Genomic DNA, 22,779 nt, shown 5'->3' on the forward strand with positions numbered 1-22,779 from the left:
TTTTTTATAATAGTTTAAAATAAGCAATACATTTTGTTCTTAACAATTGTGTCCCACTTGTTGATTCTTCACTATAACATTAACATTTTTATCTTTATGTTTGAGGCCTAAAATGTGGGAAAAAATTAAAAAATTCAATGGAGCCGAATACTTTTGCAATGCACTGTAGTGAACATGGTAAATTAAAAAAAAAAAATCTAGGAATTGCATTTTGTTTTGCAATTTCAACGCACTTGGATTTTTTTTTTGTCATTTTTCCAATACAATATGTGGCAGAATGAATGGAGTCATTCAATAGTACAACTCGTCCCACAGAAAAAAAGCCCGCATATGGCTACATTGATGGGAGAAAAATGTTATGGCTCTTGGAAGAAGAAGAAAAGATGAAAACTGGAAAATCACCCTGGGGTGAAGGGGTTAAGTGCAATAAAATGGTGTGTGTGAATTTCTGTTGGTCTATTTTGTGCTATTTTTGATATGCATAAATTGGGATGAGCACATTGGGGCAGTGTTATAGATCTAACGCGTGTGCCATCTGGCAGTGTGTATGCAAGTATCCCGATGTAATGTCACATGACTCTGTTCTCTTCCAGGTTTACGCGGCCAGAGCATCTAGGAAGTAGTGCCAAAATCAAATGCAGTGGTTGCCATAGTTACCAAGAGTCTACGAAGCAGCTCACTATGAAAAAACTGCCTATTGTGGCTTGTTTTCATCTCAAAGTAAGCTACATTGCATAATGGCTGTGATGATGAACTCTATTAATCCCGCCATACTGTTGGATATGCTCGCCTGTAGCCATCTTTTTTTTGTTTTTGTTTTTTCCCTTTTGAAATGGACAACTGATTTTTAAAATGCTCATTTATTAAAAAGTTATCCTAGATAACGACATGTAACATATTCCTTTTTCATATATTCCAGCAACATAGCGGTCTATGCCAAACCTATGCATCAGTAGACATCAGTATTATGTCTCAGGCCAGTATATTGGGTAATACATCTCTCATTATCCCCTTAACAGATTTTATTTCAATTAGAGGCGATGGGAGACAGTTTTTGTACGATTATTATGCATTGCATATAAAACACCATAATAATCGGCATTGCTTTCCAAAGATCGTTATTGCTGTCCTCCATTGGGTCTCACAATCTGAAATCCTTATTAATTTGTCACTGGAGTGTGGAAGGAAACTCCCGCAAACAGTTTTGTTCCGATCATAGCCAATCACTATTGAACCGCATCAAGCAGCTTGCAATGAATTGTTATATTTGTAAGATGCAGAATCAATCTTTTAAAAAATTAAAACCAACTCCCTAAATACAGGAAGTGCAAAAAGAAAAGGTGTCTGTGGCCTTTTAAGATGTGTATACTTAAGATTTTGGCACAGAACAGATCTGCACATCCATTCTGTATTTAAAGAGAGACCTCATTCTGAATTGGTGACCCAACGACGTAAAAATACGGTACCCAAAACAGTCTTAAAAACAATTTCTTCTAGCTGGATAAGGCACAGCCACAGTGTAAAAGATGTTGAGGTGCACTCGTAGGTTTCCACACCATATGTCCAGAGAATTAGAAACAAGGCACTCTCAAATGGTGATACAAACAAAGAATTTATTCCATAAGTCTTAAAGCAACATGTGATGTTTCAGCCAGGTGGCCTTCATCAGACAACTTCTTAAGACTGTCAGGGTAGTGGTAAAGGCAGTGGTATCCACCGCCATGCTGCATACTGTGCAGCATAGCGGTGGATACCACTGCCTTTACCACTACCCTGATGGTCTTAATAACAAGTTGTCTGATAAAGGCCACCTGGCTGAAACGTCACATGTTGCTTTAAGACTTATGGAATAAATTCTTTGTATCACCATTTGAGTGCCTTGTTTCTAATTCTCTTTAAAAAACAATTTCTGACACTGCTGTACACTATCAACACTTTTGTAGTAAGTGCTGAAAACTAAAGTAACTATTTTAAAGAGTTTTCAGCACTTACTACAAAAGTGTTGATGGTGTACAGCAGTGCCAGAAATTGTTTTTAAGACTTCGTGTTTTGGGTACTGTATTTTTAGTTTTAGAAGATGCACCCCAAATTTTTGGAAATAAAAGTAGAAAAAATGGGGTCCATTTTATTATCTGGTGGTGGTTTATCAGGGAGAGGGGGCAGCAGTAGAGCGGGGATCACAGGGGGCAGGGGCAATGCTGCCAGTGATAGAGGGGGGACCCAGATACTCACTGCGGGCGCTGCTCTGTGCCGGGCTGGTGACGCGGCTCTGCTCTGCTCTGTGCCGGGCTGGTGAGCAGAGCCACGTCACCCGATGCACAGAACAGCGCTGCACAGAGCAGTGTGGGCAGCACACCGCATAGCAGTACCCCTGCCTCCTTTGACCTCTCTTAATCACCCCCTGGTAAACTACATTCGGATTTTAAGACTTAATCATTTTGCTCACAAATTTTTGGGATTAAAAGTGCATCTTATAATCCTAAAAATACGGTATTCATCAGTGTGTCCAGACTGTGCTAAACAAGCTCCAGTAACCACTTATAAGTCATTTTGTTTTGTACATTGTATGACTAAATCCAGGCGCATGCACAAAAAATATGTAGTAAAAAATCAATTTTCTTGTCCTTTCTTTCTGACACAGCGGTTTGAACATTCGGCAAAATTAAGGCGGAAGATTACAACGTATGTGTCTTTCCCCTTGGAGTTAGATATGACACCGTTCATGGCCTCCAGGTATGCGTCTGTCTTTAAGGAAAGGATATCGATAATGTAACATTTTCTTCAGGTTTAATCCTAACTATTTATTGGATGTAGATAATTGGGATTTAGGGGCACAAAGAAAATGTCAACTTTCTTAAAATTAATATAGGGACCAAAAACATTTAACTGCTGCTTCCTACATCTGATGTTCTTTCACAAGAAAATTGGGTAGTTTCATCTGTGCTTCAGTTTCATCTGAGTTTCGTTAGTGCCAATTTTTGCCATCAAACTTATCAGTTTTTCTCAAATGAAAAAAATGGCGTTTTCTCAACATTGATATTATCAAACAGTCCGAGACAAACAGACCCAGAGGCCTTGTGCACACGCTGCGTTTTTTGATGCGTTGTTTTCAAAATTTGCATTCTTTTCCTGAACCCAGCAAAGTCTCAGATTTCTGAAGAGCGGTGCCAACGCTGTGGGTTTTTTTCCCTTGCAGATTTAATACAGAAAAAATCTGCAGCATGTCCGTTATTGGTCTGGATTTGCAGCATTTTTTCACCCTTTGGCTTTAATGTGATAAGAAAAATGCTGTAAATCCACAGGCGTGTTCACACTGAGTTTTTGGTGCGGTTTTTCTGCGTTTTTAACGCATGTCTAAAACTGGATAGGATGTCATCAGGAGCATGACAATGGAAAATTAAGTAGAAGAATGGTTGAAACAGGAAATTACAGCAAGAAAGCGTATTTGGTCTTTTTTTTTTTTTTTTTTTTTTTTTACCTAGGTGTGACAGTCTTCCTTGTTGCATTGATGCAAAAAAAAAAAAAAAACACCCCAAAACATGCTGCAAAAGCTCACCACATCCGCAGGCGGGATTTGGTGCATTTTTCTGCCACAAGGTGCAGAAATTTTCTGCAGCGTGTGCACATAACCATAGACTTGCATTGTTTAGTTTGATCTGAGACTCTGATCACAGTCAGAACTTTTTTTTTTGTTTTCTTTGCACGGAGCACTCTGTCTGGAGAAAGTACATGGACATGTGTACCGCCCCATAAACTATAAGCACAAGTTGTATCTATGAAAAATGAACATGGCACTCATACGAGAAAAACTGATGTGCGAATGAGCCATTGTCTAGGTGCATTAGGAAGATGGCAGTCTGAACCACACATGTAAAAAATTTGCTTGCTGAGAAATGGCGCTTACAATTTTACACTTCTTTTTTTTTTTTTTTTTTTTGTAACATTTAATCTTAAACGTAAAAAAAAATTAAAGATTGTAAATGTTTCTTGCTTTGACCATGACGGGCAGCCAGCACATGTCAGCTACACAGCGTATTAGGCCTAAGACACACGTCATGAAAATCGGACTGAGTGGAATGCAATAAAACATCACACTCCACTCGGACCAATATTAGGCTATGTGTCAGCACCCATGAGCGATTATTTTCTCGGCCCCAATCGGACCGAGAAAACAGTCGCAGCATGCTGGACTGGAATGCAAGACTTTCTCTCACACCCATTCAAGTCTATGGGGCGAGTGAAAGATCGCACTGCACTCGCAGTACACTGGTGTACCACGATTGCAGGATGATAATGACAATAGCCGTCTATGGAGGAGAAAGAGGGATAAATCCCTCCCCTCCTCTGTGCCGGCCAGCCCCCCGCAGCGGAGGTCCGATCGCATCTCAGTCACAGTGACACTCACATGACACTAGGCTCCTGCTGTGCTGCCAGCGCGAGTGGAGTGTCATGCGAGTATCGCATTAGTTCCTGTGTGGCCCCGGCCTTCAACTGTGGAGTGGTAATGAAAAAAAAAAGGAAACACTGATGAGGCTTCTCTAGCAAGTCATTTCTCTATAGAATGCGACTAACCGCTACAGTTCTCAGTGCTGCTGTGTATTGTCCTCTGTGATTTTGTTTGTGTGCTGCATAGAGCAGAAATCCTCCTGTGTGACAAGTATAGGAGGTGACTTGGCAGCTAGACTCCTCTCACTAGCTCAGCGAAAACTGAAAATTTGAGTAGCCTGCATAGAGGAAAACTGGTGAAAAAATGCTGCATACCAGTCATATAATGGCCAGAAATTATCGTTCTCCTCATATACCCACACAGGACAGTGTACTCTGGAAAGTTACCTGAACTGACAGTTACACTTTCATTGTAATACCAACTTATGGGAAAAACTTAAGAATCCACAATCACAAGTTGAGCAAACTTTAGTGGCTGCCAGACTTCAGCTATATTGTGTACAGATATAGAAAATCATTGAGTCAGGTTGACATATCCATGAAATACGGTCCATACTCACATCACAATACCCGGCCCGAGCACTGGGTCTCCTGATCTAAACTCACTGCCTCATAGGCATAAATGAGGTAAGGAACGAAGGTCAGGAGACCTGCGTAGCCGAGAGATTGCATATATTCCTCATCTATTGGTCACATTACCGTTTTCTCCCTATTCACAAGAGCTCTTCATTGGAGGGCTGTATTGCAAAAATGTTGTAATATATTTTTAATGCCTTTTGGGTTAAGGATATTGTTGTAGACACAGCAAGTTATTTACATAATCGTGTCTTAATTTGTTTCTAGCAAAGAGAGCAGAATGAATGGTCAGTATCAGCAGCCTCAAGACAGTTTAAACAATGACAATAAGTAAGTATTACGATTTTATCTATGCATTCAGATACACAATTTATTTCATATTTTGGGCATATTTTTTTTGCTTGAATTAACCCTCTACCTACTCAGAACCTACTGGTACATCCTACGTCAGCTCCCTAACTTTGCTGTGTCTAATCTATCAAAAAATAAATTAATCCAATCGCTAAGGGGCGTAATGAGATAAAAACATCAAAACCCAGAACTGCCTCTTCTTGGCTCTCCGCAACATAGCAATAAATTGCAATAATAGGCATAAGCCATCACTGAGCCCCATATGCCGAAAAATTAAAATGTTACGGGTCTTGGAAAATGTCGCCCTTTTTGTTTTTTTTATTTCCACCACTTAAAATAATAATAATAATAATAAAAAAAAAACCTGTTGGATATCTACAAATTAATACTGACCTGGTGAATCTAACCATCTTACCATACAGTGAACATGGTAAAAAAAAAGAATAGAAGGGAAAAAAAAGCTCACCATTGTGGGAGTGAATTTTTTTGCAATTGCACTGCAGTTTGAATTTTGTTCTTTTGCAGTACACTATATGGTAAAATGAATGGTGTCATTCAAACGTACAACTCATCCCGCAAGAAACAAGCCCTCATATGGCAATACTGACTGAAAATCCAAAATGTTAGTGTTTTTTATGGATATAAAATATAATTTAAAGTTTTGATATTTTAAACTTCTAAACACGAGGGGGAGCAGCTGCTGAAGTTTTCTAGCATACTGGGGTATCACATTTCTACCACAGTAAATGTGGTCAGGGTCTGCTCACGTGTGTGATGTCTGATTATCTCCACTTCTGGGTGTCTGCAAAAGTATAAGGCTATGTTCACACGTGGCATCTTTTACAGCGTTTTTGGTGCATTTTTGACGTCACAAAGATGCACCTAAATGCATGCGTTTCCTTATTCCAGCAAAGTCTGAGATTTATATTTTGCTGGCACAGTGCATCTTTTTTTTTTTTTTTTTTTTTGCTGCATCTTGGCTGTGTTTTTAAAGACACAGCCAAGATACTGCATGTCAATTCTTTTTGCGTCTTGTCCGTGCGTTTCGGAGAGGTGGCTGATCGATCCCCCGCTGACTCGAGGTTGGCGGGGAACAGATCCCTGGTATCTGTCTAGGTGCCGGTTCCCATAGTCAATGGGGACCAGAATCTGGCGCAAATGGGTAGGAGCAAGCACTTCATGCTTACCAAATCACCAACGTTGCTGTCACACTGCTCCCGCTACCGATCATTCACTTTCCGAGCTGCTCATTACCTTCATACAATATGCACTGCTTCCCTCGCCCACCGGTGGCTGTGATTGGTTCCAGTCAGATAGCTGTCACTCAGCATGGGGCCGCGTCTGACTGCAACCAATCACAGACGCTGGTGGGCGGTTCTATATCGTACAGTACAATAAATTTAAAAAAAAGACGTGCGGTCCCCCCAATTTTAATACCCAGCTAAGATAAAGCTCACAGCTGAGGACTACGTTATTGGGGGCCCCCTAGCCTAGAAATATCAGCCAGCAGCCGCCCGCAATTGCCACATCCATTAGATGCGACAGTCCTGGGACTTTACCCGGCTCATCCCGATTGCCGTGATGCGGTGGTAATCGGGATAATGAGTTAATGGCAGCCCATAGCTGCCACTAAGTCTTATATTAATAATGACAGGCGTCTATGAACCACCCTTCATCACTAATCTGTAAGTGAAATGAAATAAACACAAACACCGAAATAATGCTTTATTTGGAATAAAAGACAAAAAAGCCCCATCTTTCACCACTTTATTAACCCCAACAGAACCCTCCAGGGCCGAGGTCATGTACACAAGATCCCACGACGCTTCCAGCACTGCTACATATCTGAAGCTCACAGTGAGCGGCCATAGAACAGAACTGCCCGCTGTGAAGTTCAGGTCGCAACTGAAGTGAGCTGCGCATTGAGTGGTGACGTCACTCAGGTTAGCCACTGCCACAGCCTCCTCCTGTAACAGCAAATCACCTGCATGAAGTCCCGCTGATCGTGGCGCTCACTTCAGTCACTTGGATGATTTGCGGTCACAGGTGGAGGACTCCAGCTGTGACCGCGGGTAATCTGAGTGACGTTATCGCGTGACTCACTTTAGTTGCTGCATGGAGCTCACAGCAGGCAGTCTTGCTCTATGGCCGCTCGCTGGGATTGTCAGATGTAGCAGAGCTGGAATCGTAGTGGGACCTCTTACGGATTACGTCAGACCTGGAGGGGTGTTTGGGGGGTTAATAAAGTGGTGAAAGAGGGTGCTTTGTTTTTTTATTTCAAATAAAGGATTTTTTTTGGGTCTGTGTTTACGTTCACTTACAGATTTGTGATGGGGGGTGTCTCATAGACGCCTGCCATCACTAAGCTAGGACATAGTAGCAGCTGTAGGCTGTTAACTCCTTATTACCCTGATAGCTACCGCACCAGGGCACTGGAAAGAGCCGGGCCCAACACCAGAAGTGGCGTACCTTTTCGATGTGTAACTTTTGGGGTGGTTGTGGGCTGCTATTTTGAGGCTGTAAAGGGCTAAATAATGATGGCCCTTCCCACCCTGATATCAGCCCCCAGTTGTCTGCTGTACCTTGGCTAGTTTACAAAAAAAAGAGGGGACACAACGTTTTTTTGTTTTAAATAAATCAAATAATTAAGAGTGGGATCCCCTCAAGTTTTCATAACCATACAAGGTACAGTACACAGCTGAGGGTTGCAGCCTGCAACTGCTGCTAATCTTGTGCTGGATCTGAAGAATAAGGGGGACCCCACGTAATTTTTTTTTAACAAAAAAAAAAAACAGCTGACCAAGCTAGCTACCCCTCTATAGAGCTATTTTGTTATTTCTTTCTACCTTATTCTGTCTGTTCTTTCTATTATCTATCTTCTCTATTTATTATCTCCTATCTATTCTAGCGATCTATAAATTATCCTATTCTATCATGTTTTGTTTCTCCTTTAAAAAATGCATTAACAAAAACGCGGCAAAACGTCATGCGGTTTTTGGGTGACAAGCTGCATTTTCTGAGACCACAGGAAAAAGATGCAGTCAAGATGCACTCAGAAAAAAGATGCAGCGTGTGAACATAGCTTAACCCCTTCAGCCCACGGGCATTTTGCGTTTTTTTGGGGGGGTTTTCCCCTCTTTCTTCCGAGAGCCGTAACTTTTTTATTTTTCCCTATGTTTGTTTCTTCTCTTCTCCCTGATGTTGAGCGGGGGAGGAGAGGAATACTATATATAAGTTATAACACAGGGTGCCTCTATATGTATATGTGGACGGGTCTTTATATGGATTCCCTCAGAAAATAGATGATCCTGTGCATGGATGCATAATATGTGACATGCTTTCTGATGGGTCTCTCTTATATATTGAGTAAATTTGTGTATTGACTGTGGGAGTCCTTGTCAATACACACCAATTATATGCATATTGTGTATAGGTCCCAACTGGGAATTAATGGACTACATGTGCATATATGTGTGTGTCCCTATATAGAGTTCTTTAGGAACTACATGATCCTATATGTTAATCTAATGGACAACAGGTTTCTGGTATATCTATTCCCTGGGATCTTTACCATCTTTCCACCGTATATTGGTATATATACTCGATATACTTGCGTTCTTATCCTCAGGGAAATAAATGTCTCTCCCTATGGCGGCCGCCATATTTTCGGAGTCCCGCGCATGCGCGGTACTCAGTTATACACCTTTCCTCTTCAAAATGATCTAGCGCATGCGCAGTTGCTATTTCCGGGACGCCGGGTGCTTCGGGAGCGCGCTGATGGAAACGCCATTATGACTGATTCCCTGGACCTTCAGGTATTTAAACCTGCCGCTTTGGGCACAGGGAACCCACCCCTGATGAAGTCATCCTAGTTGGTGACAATACGCGTGGGGATCAGTATCCTCCGCTCCCCTGCTGTTGGGTAAAATTGGCTATGGCTGGTTATTAGGATTCATGCTATGTAATACATCTGCAGGTTTTTCCTTTACCTTTGGGGGATATTCTCTTTGCAAGGTTTATAGTGGTATAATAGTGTTTTATGTATGACCAATTGAAACTGCATATTTAATTTGTGACCTGCATGTACCACTATATGCTTTTGGGTATGACTTTGTTCTGTATACTATTTATTGTAAAATTGTTATACCCCCTTTTTTTCTATTATACCTGCATGAATTATATATTGCTGTATTTCCATAGCACTTTTCCCCTTCTGGGTAGCAGAGGATAGTCCAACCTTAACGGAGGTTTGGACACTTCTTTGATATGTGGCTTTATGCCTTTTTAAGTGGTTTTAAAGGTGTGTGACCCTGTGTTCTATTTATAATAAAGTACATCTTTCCATATAATTTGGTGTCTCCCTCTAATATGCACACTTCTTTTCCTTTGCCTTAACCTTCCTCTAAGTGTGCTGAGGTGAAACCATTGACTACTATAGGGGTTAAAACTACTCCCTGTAGGTGGTGCCCTCCCCACCTTTTTGTTACTTTTTTATTTTTCCCTCCATCTTGCCATATGAGGGCTTGTTTTTTGCGGGACGAGTTGTAGTTTTAAATGAAACCATAAGTTTTACCATATAGTGTACTGGAAAACGGCAAAAAAATTCCAAGTAGGAAAAATTGCAAAAAAAGTGTGATCGACAATAGTGTTTGGTGTATTTTACTATATGGTAAAACTGATGTGTTATTGTGATGCCTTAGGTCGGTGCGAGTTTGTAGGCACCAAACATGTATAGGTTTACTTGTATCTAAGGGGTTAAAAAAATTCAGAAGTTTGTCCAATAAAAGTGGCACGCGTTTTGCGCCATTTTCCGAAACCCGTAGCGTTCTTATTTTTTGGGATATATGGCTGTGATGGCATATTTTTTGTGTCTCGAGCTGACGTTTCTAACGTTACCATTTTTGCACAGATGCTACATTTTGATCGCCTGTTATTGCGTTTTGCGCAAAATTTGCGGCGAACAAAAACATCATTTTGGCGTTTGGAATATTTTTGCCGCTACGCCGTTTACTAATCAGATTAATTGATTTTATATTTTGATCGGGCATTTCTGAACGCGGCGATACAAAATGTGTGGGGGTTTTTTTAACCCTTTAATTTTCAATGGGGTGAAAGGGGGGTGATTTGAACTTTTTTAGGTTTTTTAAAAAATTTTAAAACTTTTTTTTTTTTTTTATCTTTATTTTACTAGTCCCCCTAGGGGGCTATAGCGATCAGCAATCTGATCGCTCTGCCATATGAGTATCTCCAGATCACAGCTACACAGCTGAGAACTGCAGATATGGTGCTTTACTTTCAATGCCGGCTGTATTCCAGCATTGAGAGGAAGTGACTCATGTTGCAGGCGTCATCACATGACCCTGTGCTACCATGGCAACCACCGGAAGTCACGTGATCATGTCATGTGACTTCCGATGGGGGCGGGGTAAGTCAGAATAATGACCGCGCGCATATACATCTTGCTGCCAGATTTTGGCAGCGAGATGTAAGGGGTTAATAATCGCGGGTGAAAGCGATTCCACCAGCGACTAGCAGGCACACATGTCAGCTGTTGAAAACAGCTGATATGTGCACAGATCCCCGCCTGCCCACGGCAGGGGGCGGGGATTAACCGCACACAATCCATGACGTACCCAGTACGTCATGGGTCGTTAAGGGGTTAAAGGAGAATGAAGTTTAGTATCACATTTCAGAGACATTGTTGGTGACTGCAGTGCGATACTGACGTGAACTAAATCACCGAGGATGGCTGGCAGAGCCGACATTATTGGTGTTTCTCACTATAAATTGAGATATGCATAGTGTAGCTCATGGTGAGATTAGATACGTGGGAGTATCATGCTCTGGAAGTAGATATGCATTTTTGCATCATGCACTGCGATTAGTTGCGAGTAGGGCACCACAATCTGGGATTAGATATCCGTTTCTGCACGCTTTATCACACATGAGAGGGTTTAGATACATGGCACTGCAGGCTGTATCACACATGACGGGCATTAGATACTTGCCTCTATGTTGGTGTAAAGGCTCCTTCAGAGGTGTAACGCAGGGACATCTGAATGAGACTCACATTGACATAGCAGAGCGGAGTCCGTGCTCATAGCACAAGAGTGTACCGATTACACTGCTATTCTATGTATGAACGCTGCAAACTCTGTGGCGGTGAGTATAGGATTGCATTACTAATCCCAGGCTACCACTCTGTTCTCACATCCGGAAGAAGCCTCTGCCACAGCCCTGATCTCTTGCTCTTTGGTGGTGACTTCTCTAGTGGTGAGAACTGCCCGGTACCTTGCCAGTGCAATGTCAGGCTGCCGATCACCACTTTCCGTGTCCTGTCACTGATTGCATTGAATGCTGAGTGGTAAAAGGGAAATTGTAGCTCAAACCACAGCCCAGAGGGACACTGACCGCAGGCTCTCATGCCTAGAGGCTGCCAAATTTGCAGTATGTAGGTGTCATGTTCACATACACAAGCAAATGAAAATGGAAGCCCCAGCAGCTGCAGAAAACAATAATAAACTGGTGAAACTGGATAGCTAATTTTGTATTAAAAATGTATTATATAATCAATAATTACAAATATAAACATCACAACACCTTCTTCTTAATCCTCAGCATAACACTTGAGAAAGACATTGTGGGTTCCTCGTCATAGCACACGCACACACACGCATACACACAGTGCCTACAAGTAGTATTCAACCCCCTGCAGATTTAGCAGGTTTACACATTCGGAATTAACTTGGCATTGTGACATTTGGACTGTAGATCAGCCTGGAAGTGTGAAATGCACTGCAGCAAAAAAGAATGTTATTTCTTTTTTTTTTTTTTTTTTTTTTTTCTTTTTTAAATTGTGAAAAGTTTATTCAGAGGGTCATTTATTATTCAACCCCTCAAACCACCAGAATTCTGTTTTGCTTCCCCTAAAGTATTAAGAAGTATTTCAGGCACAAAGAACAATGAGCTTCACATGTTTGGATTAATTATCTTTTTCCAGCCTTTTCTGACTAATTAAGACCCTCCCCAAACTTGTGAACAGCACTCATACATGGTCAACATGGGAAAAACAAAGGAGCATTCCAAGGCCATCAGAGACGAGATCGTGGAGGGTCACAAGGCTGGCAAGGGGTACAAAACCCTTTCCAAGGAGTTGGGCCTACCTGTCTCCACTGTTGGGAGCATCATCCGGAAGTGGAAGGCTTATGGAACTACTGTTAGCCTTTCACGGCCTGGACAGCCTTTGAAAGTTTCCACCCGTGCCGAGGCTAGGCTTGTCCGAAGAGTCAAGGCTAACCCAAGGACAACAAGGAAGGAGCTCCGGGAAGATCTCATGGCGATGGGGACATTGGTTTCAGTCAATACCATAAGTAACGTACTCCACCGCAATGGTCTCCGTTCCAGACGAGCCCGTAAGGTACCTTTTACTTAAAAAGCGTCATGTCTAGGCTCGTCTACAGTTTGCTCATGATCACTTGGAGGACTCTGAGACAGACTGGTTCAAGGTTCTCTGGTCTGATGAGACAAAGATCGAGATCTTTGGTGCCAACCACACACGTGACGTTTGGAGACTGGATGGCACTGCATACGACCCCAAGAATACCATCCCTACAGTCAAGCATGGTGGTGGCAGCATCATGCTGTGGGGCTGTTTCTCAGCCAAGGGGCCTGGCCATCTGGTCCGCATCCATGGGAAGATGGATAGCATGGCCTACCTGGAGATTTTGGCCAAGAACCTCCGCTCCTCCATGAAGGATCTTAAGATGGGTCGTCATTTCATCTTCCAACAAGACAACGACCCAAAGCACACAACCAAGAAAACCAAGGCCTGGTTCAAGAGGGAAAAAGTCAAGGTGTTGCAGTGGCCTAGTCAGTCTCCTGACCTTAACCCAATTGAAAACTTGTGGAAGGAGCTCAAGATTAAAGTCCACATGAGACACCCAAAGAACCTAGATAACTTGGAGAAGATCTGCATGGAGGAGTGGACCAAGAAAACTCCAGAGACCTGTGCCGGCCTGATCAGGTCTTATAAAAGACGATTATTAGCTGTAATTGCAAACAAGGGTTATTCCACAAAATATTAAACCTAGGGGTTGAATAATAATTGACCCACACTTTTATGTTGAAAATGTATTAAAATTTAACTGAGCAACATAACTTGTTGGTTTGTAAGATTTATGCATCTGTTAATAAATCCTGCTCTTGTTTGAAGTTTGCAGGCTCTAACTTATTTGCATCTTGTCAAACCTGCTAAATCTGCAGGGGGTTGAAGACTACTCGTAGGCACTGTGTATGTATGTATGTATGTATGTATGTGTGTATGTATGTACATACAGTAAATATATATATATATATATATATATGTAGTGACACACTTTCAGAATCTCTAAGTTCTTTAAATATGAAGTCTACCTGAGCCCCCATTTTTTTTTTCTTAGGCTGCATAAATTTCACTAATGTATATCGTGTGCCACTTGTGTAAAGGAGTGTATAAATATGTCCTGCTGGAATGATTTATTCTGTGCGCTCTTTTCAGGTATTCCTTGTTTGCAGTAGTTAACCACCAGGGAACCTTGGAGAGCGGGCATTACACTAGCTTCATCAGGCAACACAAAGACCAGTGGTTTAAGTGTGACGATGCAATTATCACCAAGGCTAGCATTAAAGATGTTCTAGATAGCGAAGGGTGAGTTGGGTATTGTGTACTGTGCTTGTATTTTTCCATATTGCATTAACAGATGATTATCTTTCCTATACCTCTGGATATCCATTGTCTATAAAGTACTTGACTATTATCAATTGTGGCTGCTTTTTACGGAATTGTTACTTTTAGTTTTGTCTTGAGATGCATCATTTTATATATTTAGGGCAGGGGTGGGGAACCTTTTTTCTGTCGGGGGCCATTTGGAAATTTCTACCAACCTTCGGGGGCCGCACAAAATTATCAATGTTTAAATGACCCTGCTATATTGGGTGAAGCAATTAATTAACTGGGGGCATGGGGCTGGGGGCACAGACACCACACGCGGGGCTGGGGGCACAGACACCACACGCGGGGCTGGGGGCACAGACACCACACGCGGGGCTGGGGGCACAGACACCACACGCGGGGCTGGGGGCACAGACACCACACGCGGGGCTGGGGGCACAGACACCACACGCGGGGCTGGGGGCACAGACACCACACGCGGGGCTGGGGGCACAGACACCACACGCGGGGCTGGGGGCACAGACACCACACGCGGGGCTGGGGGCACAGACACCACACGCGGGGCTGGGGGCACAGACACCACACGCGGGGCTGGGGGCACAGACACCACACGCGGGGCTGGGGGCACAGACACCACACGCGGGGCTGGGGGCACAGACACCACACGCGGGGCTGGGGGCACAGACACCACACGCGGGGCTGGGGGCACAGACACCACACGCGGGGCTGGGGGCACAGACACCACACGCGGGGCTGGGGGCACAGACACCACACGCGGGGCTGGGGGCACAGACACCACACGCGGGGCTGGGGGCACAGACACCACTGGAGGGGTTGGGGGCACAGACACCACTGGAGGGGTTGGGGGCACAGACACCACTGGAGGGGTTGGGGGCACAGACACCACTGTGGGGGAGGCACAGACACCACTGTGGGGGAGGCACAGACACCACTGTGGGGGAGGCACAGACACCACTGTGGGGGAGGCACAGACACCACTGTGGGGGAGGCACAGACACCACTGTGGGGGAGGCACAGACACCACTGTGGGGGAGGCACAGACACCACTGTGGGGGAGGCACAGACACCACTGTGGGGGAGGCACAGACACCACTGTGGGGGAGGCACAGACACCACTGTGGGGGAGGCACAGACACCACTGTGGGGGAGGCACAGACACCACTGTGGGGGAGGCACAGACACCACTGTGGGGGAGGCACAGACACCACTGTGGGGGAGGCACAGACACCACTGTGGGGGAGGCACAGACACCACTGTGGGGGAGGCACAGACACCACTGTGGGGGAGGCACAGACACCACTGTGGGGGAGGCACAGACATCACTGGGGGGGAGGCACACACACCACTGGGGGGGAGGCACACACATCACTGGGGGGGAGGCACACACATCACTGGGGGGGAGGCACACACATCACTGGGGGGGAGGCACACACATCACTGGGGGGGAGGCACACACATCACTGGGGGGGAGGCACACACATCACTGGGGGGGAGGCACACACATCACTGGGGGGGAGGCACACAGGACTGGGGGGGTGCACACAGGACTGGGGGGGTGCACACAGGACTGGAGGGTGCACACAGGACTGGAGGGTGCACACAGGACTGGGTGATGGGCTGCACATAGGATTGTGTGGGGGTGCACACAGGACATTGGGGGGCTGCACACAGGACTGGGGGAGGGGTGCACACAGGATTGGGGGGGTGCAAACAGGACTACTGGGTGATGGGCTGCACACAGGACTGGGGGGGTGCACACAGGACTGGGGGGGGTGCACACAGGACTGGGGGGGTGCACACAGGACTGGGGGGGTGCACACAGGACTGGGGGGGTGCACACAGGACTGGGGGGGTGCACACAAAACTGGGGGGGTGCACACAGGACTGGGGGGGTGCACACAGGACTGGGGGGGTGCACACAGGACTGGGGGGGTGCACACAGGACTGGGTGATGGGCTGCACACAGGACTGGGTGATGGGCTGCACACAGGACTGGGTGATGGGCTGCACATAGGATTGTGTGGGGGTGCACACAGGACTGGGGGAGGGGTGCACACAGGATTGGGGGGGTGCAAACAGGACTACTGGGTGATGGGCTGCACACAGGACTGGGGGGGTGCACACAGGACTGGGGGGGTGCACACAGGACTGGGGGGTGCACACAGGACTGGGGGGGTGCGCACAGGACTGGGGGGGTGCGCACAGGACTGGGGGGGTGCGCACAGGACTGGGGGGGTGCGCACAGGACTGGGGGGGGTGCGCACAGGACTGGGGGGGTGCGCACAGGACTGGGGGGGTGCGCACAGGACTGGGGGGGTGCGCACAGGACTGGGGGGGTGCACACAGGACTGGGGGGGTGCACACAGGACTGGGGGGGTGCACACAGGACTGGGGGTGTGCACACAGGACTGGGGGTGTGCACACAGGACTGGGGGGGTGCACACAGGACTGGGGGGGTGCACACAGGACTGGGGGGGTGCACACAGGATTGGGGGGTGCACACAGGACTGGGTGATAGGCTGCACATAGGATTGTGTGGGGGTGCACACAGGACTGGGGGAGGGGTGCACACAGGATTGGGGGGGTGCAAACAGGACTACTGGGTGATGGGCTGCACACAGGACATTGGGGGGCTGCACACAGGACTGGGGGAGGGGTGCACACAGGACTGGGGGAGGGGTGCACACAGGACTGGGGGGGTGCACACAGGACTGGGGGGGTGCACACAGGACTGGGGGGGTGCACACAGGACTGGGGGGGGGCACACAGGACTGGGGGGGGGCACACAGGACTGGGTGATGGGCTGCACATAGGATTGTGTGGGGGTGCACACAGGACATTGGGGGGCTGCACACAGGACATTGGGGGGCTGCACACAGGACATTGGGGGGCTGCACACAGGACTGGGGGGCTGCACACAGGACTGGGGGGGTGCACACAGGACTGGGGGGGTGCACACAGGACTGGGGGGGTGCACACAGGACTGGGGGGGTGCACACAGGACTGGGGGGGTGCACACAGGACTGGGGGGGGTGCACACAGGACTGGGGGGGTGCACACAGGACTGGGGGGGTGCACACAGGACTGGGGGGTGCACACAGGACTGGGTGATGGGCTGCACATAGGATTGTGTGGGGGTGCACACAGGACATTGGGGGGGCTGCACACAGGACTGGGGGAGGGGTGCACACAGGATTGGTGGGGGGGTGCAAACAGGACTACTGGGTGATGGGCTGCACACAGGACATTGGGGGGCTGCACACAGGACTGGGGGAGGGGTGCACACAGGACATTGGGGGGCCACACTGCGCTGAGAGTTTCATGCAACTCTGGGGGAGAAGGTTTACAGAACTGGTGTGGGGAGGCACAAAGCATTGGGCAGGGCACATAGCAGCAGAGGGTCGGCGCTGGACTCACAGCAGCATCGCACTCACATCACCGGAGGGCAGGAGCCGGACACACTGCATCAGAAGGAGAAGGCAGGCACTGATCTCCGGAGGGCAGGGGGCGGACACACAAGGCTGGAAGCTGAGGCTGCTGTAGACCCGCCCACAATTGGCACTGGCCGACGGGAGAACACATTGCAGCACAAACAGCAATGTGTGGATTTAAAGGGCCGGCGGCAGCAAGACCGAGGTGACAGCACCAGCACTGCCTCCCCCGGGAATCTGCCCGGGGGCCACATAAAAGGTCATGGCGGGCCGCATGCGGCCCGCGGGCCGGAGGTTCCCCACCCCTGATTTAGGGTATACATGTGAGGGTTCATTTACATTATTATAGCACCATTTTTTCCATGGAGCTTTACAAGTGAAAAGGGTATACATAAAATAAAGTACAATAATCATGAACTATACAAGGCACAGACTGGTACAATAGGAGTGCACCCTGCCCGTGAGGGCTCAGTCTACAGTGACAATATAGTAGGTGAGGGTAGAGCTGGTTGCACAGTGGTGTCCTGGTCAGAGGGTTATTGCAGGTTGTAGGCTTGTCGGAAATGGCGGGTCTTCATGTTTCCATGGTAGGGGAGACTCTGATATGTTGGGGTAGAATGTTCCAGAGTATGGGGGAGGCGCGAGAGAAATCTTGTGTGCGAGTGTGGGAAGAGGAGATAAGAGAGGAGTGGAGAAGGAGATCTTGTGAAGATCTGAGGTTGCGTACGGGTAGGTACCGAGAGACTAGGTCACAGATGTATGGAGGAGACACGTTTCAGATGGCTTTTTTTGTCACGATTAGTGTTTTGAACTGGAGTCTTTGGACAATGGAGGGATTGACAGAGTTGTGAGGCCAGCCGGGGAATAGCGTGGGGAGAGGTAGATTAGTCGGGCTGGAGAGTTTAGGATAGATTAGAGGGGTGCAAGAGTGTTTTGAAGGGAGGCCAGAGAGCAGGAAGTTGCGGTAGTCGAGATGGGAGATGAGGGCATGCACTAGTGTTTTTGCCGATTCTGGGTTAAGGAATGCTTGTAGTCGGCAGGCAGTGAAGAGGGCTTTGGATATGTGGTTTGAATAAGATTACATTACATTAGACCATTTGTGTTTTCACTGATCATCTACATGATTGCTATTAGTTTGTTTGATACATGTAGATTGGTCTTTTGTGTTAGGGGTGCTTCACACACAGCGAGCTCGCTGTCGAGATCGCTGCTGAGTCACGCTTTTTGTGACGCAGCAGTGACCTCATTAGCGATCTCGCTGTGTGTGACACTGAGCAGCGATCTGGCGCCTGCTGCGAGATCGCTGCTCGTTACACACAGCCCTGGTTCGTTTTCTTCAAAGGCGCTCTCCCGCTGTGACACACAGATCGCTGTGTGTGACAGCGAGAGAGCGACAAATGAAGCGAGCAGGGGAGCAGGAGCCGGCGTCTGACAGCCTGCGGTAAGCTGTATCCAAGATAAACATCGGGTAACCAAGGTGGTTACCCGATATTTACCTTAGTTACCAGCCTCCGCAGCTCTCACGCTGCCTGTGCTGCCGGCTCCGGCTCCCTGCACATGTAGCTGCATTACACATCGGGTTAATTAACCCGATGTGTACTGTAGCTAGGAGAGCAAGGAGCCAGCGCTAAACAGTGTGCGCGGCTCCCTGCTCTCTGCACATGTAGCTGCATTACACATCGGGTTAATTAACCCGATGTGTACTGTAGCTAGGAGAGCAAAGCTAAGCGGTGTGCGCTGGTAACTAATGTAAACATCGGGTAACTATACCCGATGTTTACCTTAGTTACCAGTGTCCGCAGCTTCCAGACACCGGCTCCGTGCAAGCGCAGCGTCGCTTGCACGTCGCTGCTGGCTGGGGGCTGGTCGCTGGTGAGATCTGCCTGTTTGACAGCTCACCAGCGACCATGTAGCGATGCAGCAGCGATCCTGACCAGGTGAGATCGCTGGTCGGATCGCTGCTGCATCGCTAAAGTGTGAAGGCACCCTTAGTGGCACTAGTTATTAACAGCACATCATCCTATGTAAACAGGAAATGTGCTGCTGAGAAGTTTCCTCAGTCAGCGGGTGATATGTAGCCTGTTTACACTGCGCAACTATTGGGTAACATTTGTTCCCAGAAAGACTCATGCCCAGTGTAAATGCAGTAATGCGCGCTTATCTGCTGTTATGCATCAGTTTTTGTGTACATTTGATACATTGAGCATAATATCCATAAATCACTTATCAATGTCTTCTCATCCTTCTTCCTTTTAGGTATTTGCTTTTTTATCACAAGCAGTTTCTGGAGTATGAGTAATTTTTTCTGCGTTTTGTCTGAAATGTGAATATAAACAAATTCAAGCAAGACTTATCTGACGACACACAGACCTACCTGAATTTTTCAGACAAAGCCGACATTAGACAGGAGCAATGCCGGTGTCGCATCTGCCCAATGACTATTGAACGGGAGGAAGAACTAAAAAGTTTCAGCACAGACAATGGGATCTCTAAACAGGAAAGGGGCAGAGGGATTAATAAAGTCTGGTACTAAACATCTCTCATCGTGCTTCTGGGATTACGTATGGGAAGGCTGGGGAGGGGAGGGGGTAGGAAACATCTCCAGATACCATCACTAAAACATCCTCTCCATTTGGTGCTTGAGTAGCATCTGACCAAACATGGCCGTTCTGATAAAGGAAAGCCGCCGTCATCTGATGCACTCTGGACTGAAAGCTTAAGAAGAGCAATCGGGTTGGTATCTCCAAATCAAGGTGGAAAAGGCATAAGAGTATTTTGCAAGTTCTCTATTTGTGATTTTAGTTATAAAATAAATACAGTATGAAACTACTAAGATATCTGTCTTTCTCAGCCAGCATTAAGAAATCCTGGATTGTGGACAGATTCAGCAGTTACAGGGGACTTCTTTCCTGTATGTCTTATGTGGACTGCTCCTGAAAACTCAGGAATCCTAATTATTATTTTTGTTGTTCCTTTGTTTCCTCATCATGGATGGTTTTGTTTTGCATTGAATTGCAATATGTCTTTCATGAAACGTTTTCATCAATGCAGTCATCAGTAAAAGAAAAGACAGCAAATGCATTGACATGTCTTTAATGTTTGTGGTCTGCATTCATTCTTTTCTAACAGCTCTGGTCTCTTCTCTCCAGCTCGCGGTGTCAGCTCCTTATTATTGTGCATGTTATTTAAAGATGCAATGTATAGCCAGACTGAAAATATTGTAAAATTGTGCAGCATAATTTTTGGTAAAATTGGTCAGAAATGAGATCTGTGTTAGGGTGCCTGCAGACGAGTGCATAAAAAATCGTCCAAGTTTTTAAATCAGAAAACTCACATTTTTTTTCTAATTTTCATCCATGTGCCATCCGTGAATTTTTTTTTTCATGTCCATGTGACAGCTGTGTGATTTTTCATACAACTATATTAAAACATGTACATGGTCACATAGTTTCTTAGGTTTATAATAGAAATCGATCTGTATTAATTGAATACCACTCTGATGGTCCGTGATTTTATTTAATTTTTTTTTCCTTGCATTCATAGATGTCTCTCATCTGAGATTTGGGGAAAAAATTTAATGTGAACAGCACTATTGAATAACACGGGTCAGTGTGCTGTATGATTAAATCGGATAGCACACGTCCAATTTATACGCTTGTTTGCACGAGCCCTCACACCCTGAAGAAAATTTACAAACAGGAATGGAAATGATTTACTGAAAAGAATTGGCTGTCCTGTCTGTATACTGTTACCTCAGCACACAGCCGGGGGAGGAATGTGCAGACCATATAGTAAATAACATATATGTGCCCCTGCTATGCACCAAGATTGTCAGCACAAAAACACTTATTTTAACACATTCAGTTGTGGAAGTAATTTGTAGTGATTAAAATGTACTTTCCTTATAGGAAAGCTACTGTATTTTCCGACATACAGTAGAAGACGACTTTTCAACCCCTAAAAATCTTCGGGGATCGTCTTTATGCTGGGTATCATCTTATACGGTGGTGCATGAGCCCATTGTTTACGAATGCCCTCCTACTGGTCCACTTCTTACACATAATAAACATTATTCTCACCTGTCTTCCGTTCCTGCGGTGCCTTCAGTTACTTCAGGCAGACTGCAGGCCTATAGACCCCTCTGCGATAGCGTCCTGTATATGGGGCTGCTGCTCCAGTCATGGCTTTATTGCAGTTGAATGCTTTGCGGTGCCGTAAAGCGCTGACAGCAGCGGTGGCAGCCCTGTGTACAGGATGCGATCATGGAGGGGTCCATGGGCCTGGGGTCTGAAAGATGCACTCCTCAATGATTGCATCCTATAGATGGGGCTGCTGCTGTCAGCTCTTTACTGCAGTTTAATGCTTTATGGCACCACAAAGCATTTAACTGCAGTAAAGCTATGACTGCAGACAGCCGCCTCGTGCATCAGATGCTATCACTGAGGGGTCTATGTGCCTGCGGTCTACAAGAAGCAGCTGAGATCACCACGGTAACAGAGGAGAAGTGTGTTTATTGTGTGTAAACTGCATAATAGGGGACAAGGGGATCGGTAGGAGGACATTACTAAACAATAGGCTCATTACTACAAGGGGGGGGGGTGCAAGGATGGGCACATTAATGCAGGGGCCATTACTAAACAATGGGCACATTACTCGGGTCGGCTTATACTTGATTATATACGGTATATCCCAAACTCTCTATTTTAACTGGAGAATTTGGGGGTGGTCTTATACACCCGGTCTTATACGCCAGAAAATACGGTATTTTAAACTGTTGACCAGCCCCATTGATAGCAACACGTTCAGCCAAGATTAGAATGGGAGGCCCTGGTAGTCTTGGGTTGCTGCATGCCCAATGAAGTTGGGTTTACTGCACTTGCCCAGGAAAGCATCGGGAGTCTAATTTTTACCCAGCAGGCAGAGCTCTGCAGAGATGAAGTGGCCAATGAGGAGGATGTCAGTTGTGCCCAGGAGAGTGCGATTACAGCATCTGAGCCTGGACTGTTCCGGGTGCAGCATCTGAGCCTGGCTCTAAGGTGTAACGGAGGTGGTTTGTGAGACCAGGTTCCCTTTTAAACCATGCAACCTGTTTTCTTCGGCGCTCCATTGGGAGACCCAGACGATTGGGTGTATAGCTACTGCCTCCGGAGGCCACACAAAGCATTACACTAAAAAGTGTAAGGCCCCTCCCCTTCTGGCTATACACCCCCCGTGGGATCACGGGCTGCTCAGTTTTCAAGCTTT

At 46.4% G+C, this 22,779-nt stretch overlaps 1 protein-coding gene across 8 annotated transcripts in view; it reads left to right on the forward strand.

Moving 5' to 3' along the window:
- Positions 1 to 20,626, forward strand: part of LOC142245262 (ubiquitin carboxyl-terminal hydrolase 22-A) — a 179,659-nt gene extending 159,033 nt beyond the window's left edge. For all 8 annotated transcript variants that reach the window (XM_075317845.1, XM_075317843.1, XM_075317842.1 and 5 more), the window contains 5 exons: positions 594 to 720; positions 2,642 to 2,733; positions 5,290 to 5,352; positions 13,910 to 14,059; positions 19,792 to 20,626. In XM_075317845.1, coding sequence (XP_075173960.1) covers positions 594 to 720; positions 2,642 to 2,733; positions 5,290 to 5,352; positions 13,910 to 14,059; positions 19,792 to 19,834 — 475 coding nt within the window. In that variant the 3' untranslated portion in view covers positions 19,835 to 20,626. The remainder of the gene's footprint in view (positions 1 to 593; positions 721 to 2,641; positions 2,734 to 5,289; positions 5,353 to 13,909; positions 14,060 to 19,791) is intronic.
- The last annotated feature ends 2,153 nt before the right edge of the window (positions 20,627 to 22,779 follow it).

The sequence above is a fragment of the Anomaloglossus baeobatrachus genome, chromosome 7, assembly GCF_048569485.1.
Source record: "Anomaloglossus baeobatrachus isolate aAnoBae1 chromosome 7, aAnoBae1.hap1, whole genome shotgun sequence".
Lineage (NCBI taxonomy): Eukaryota > Metazoa > Chordata > Amphibia > Anura > Aromobatidae > Anomaloglossus > Anomaloglossus baeobatrachus.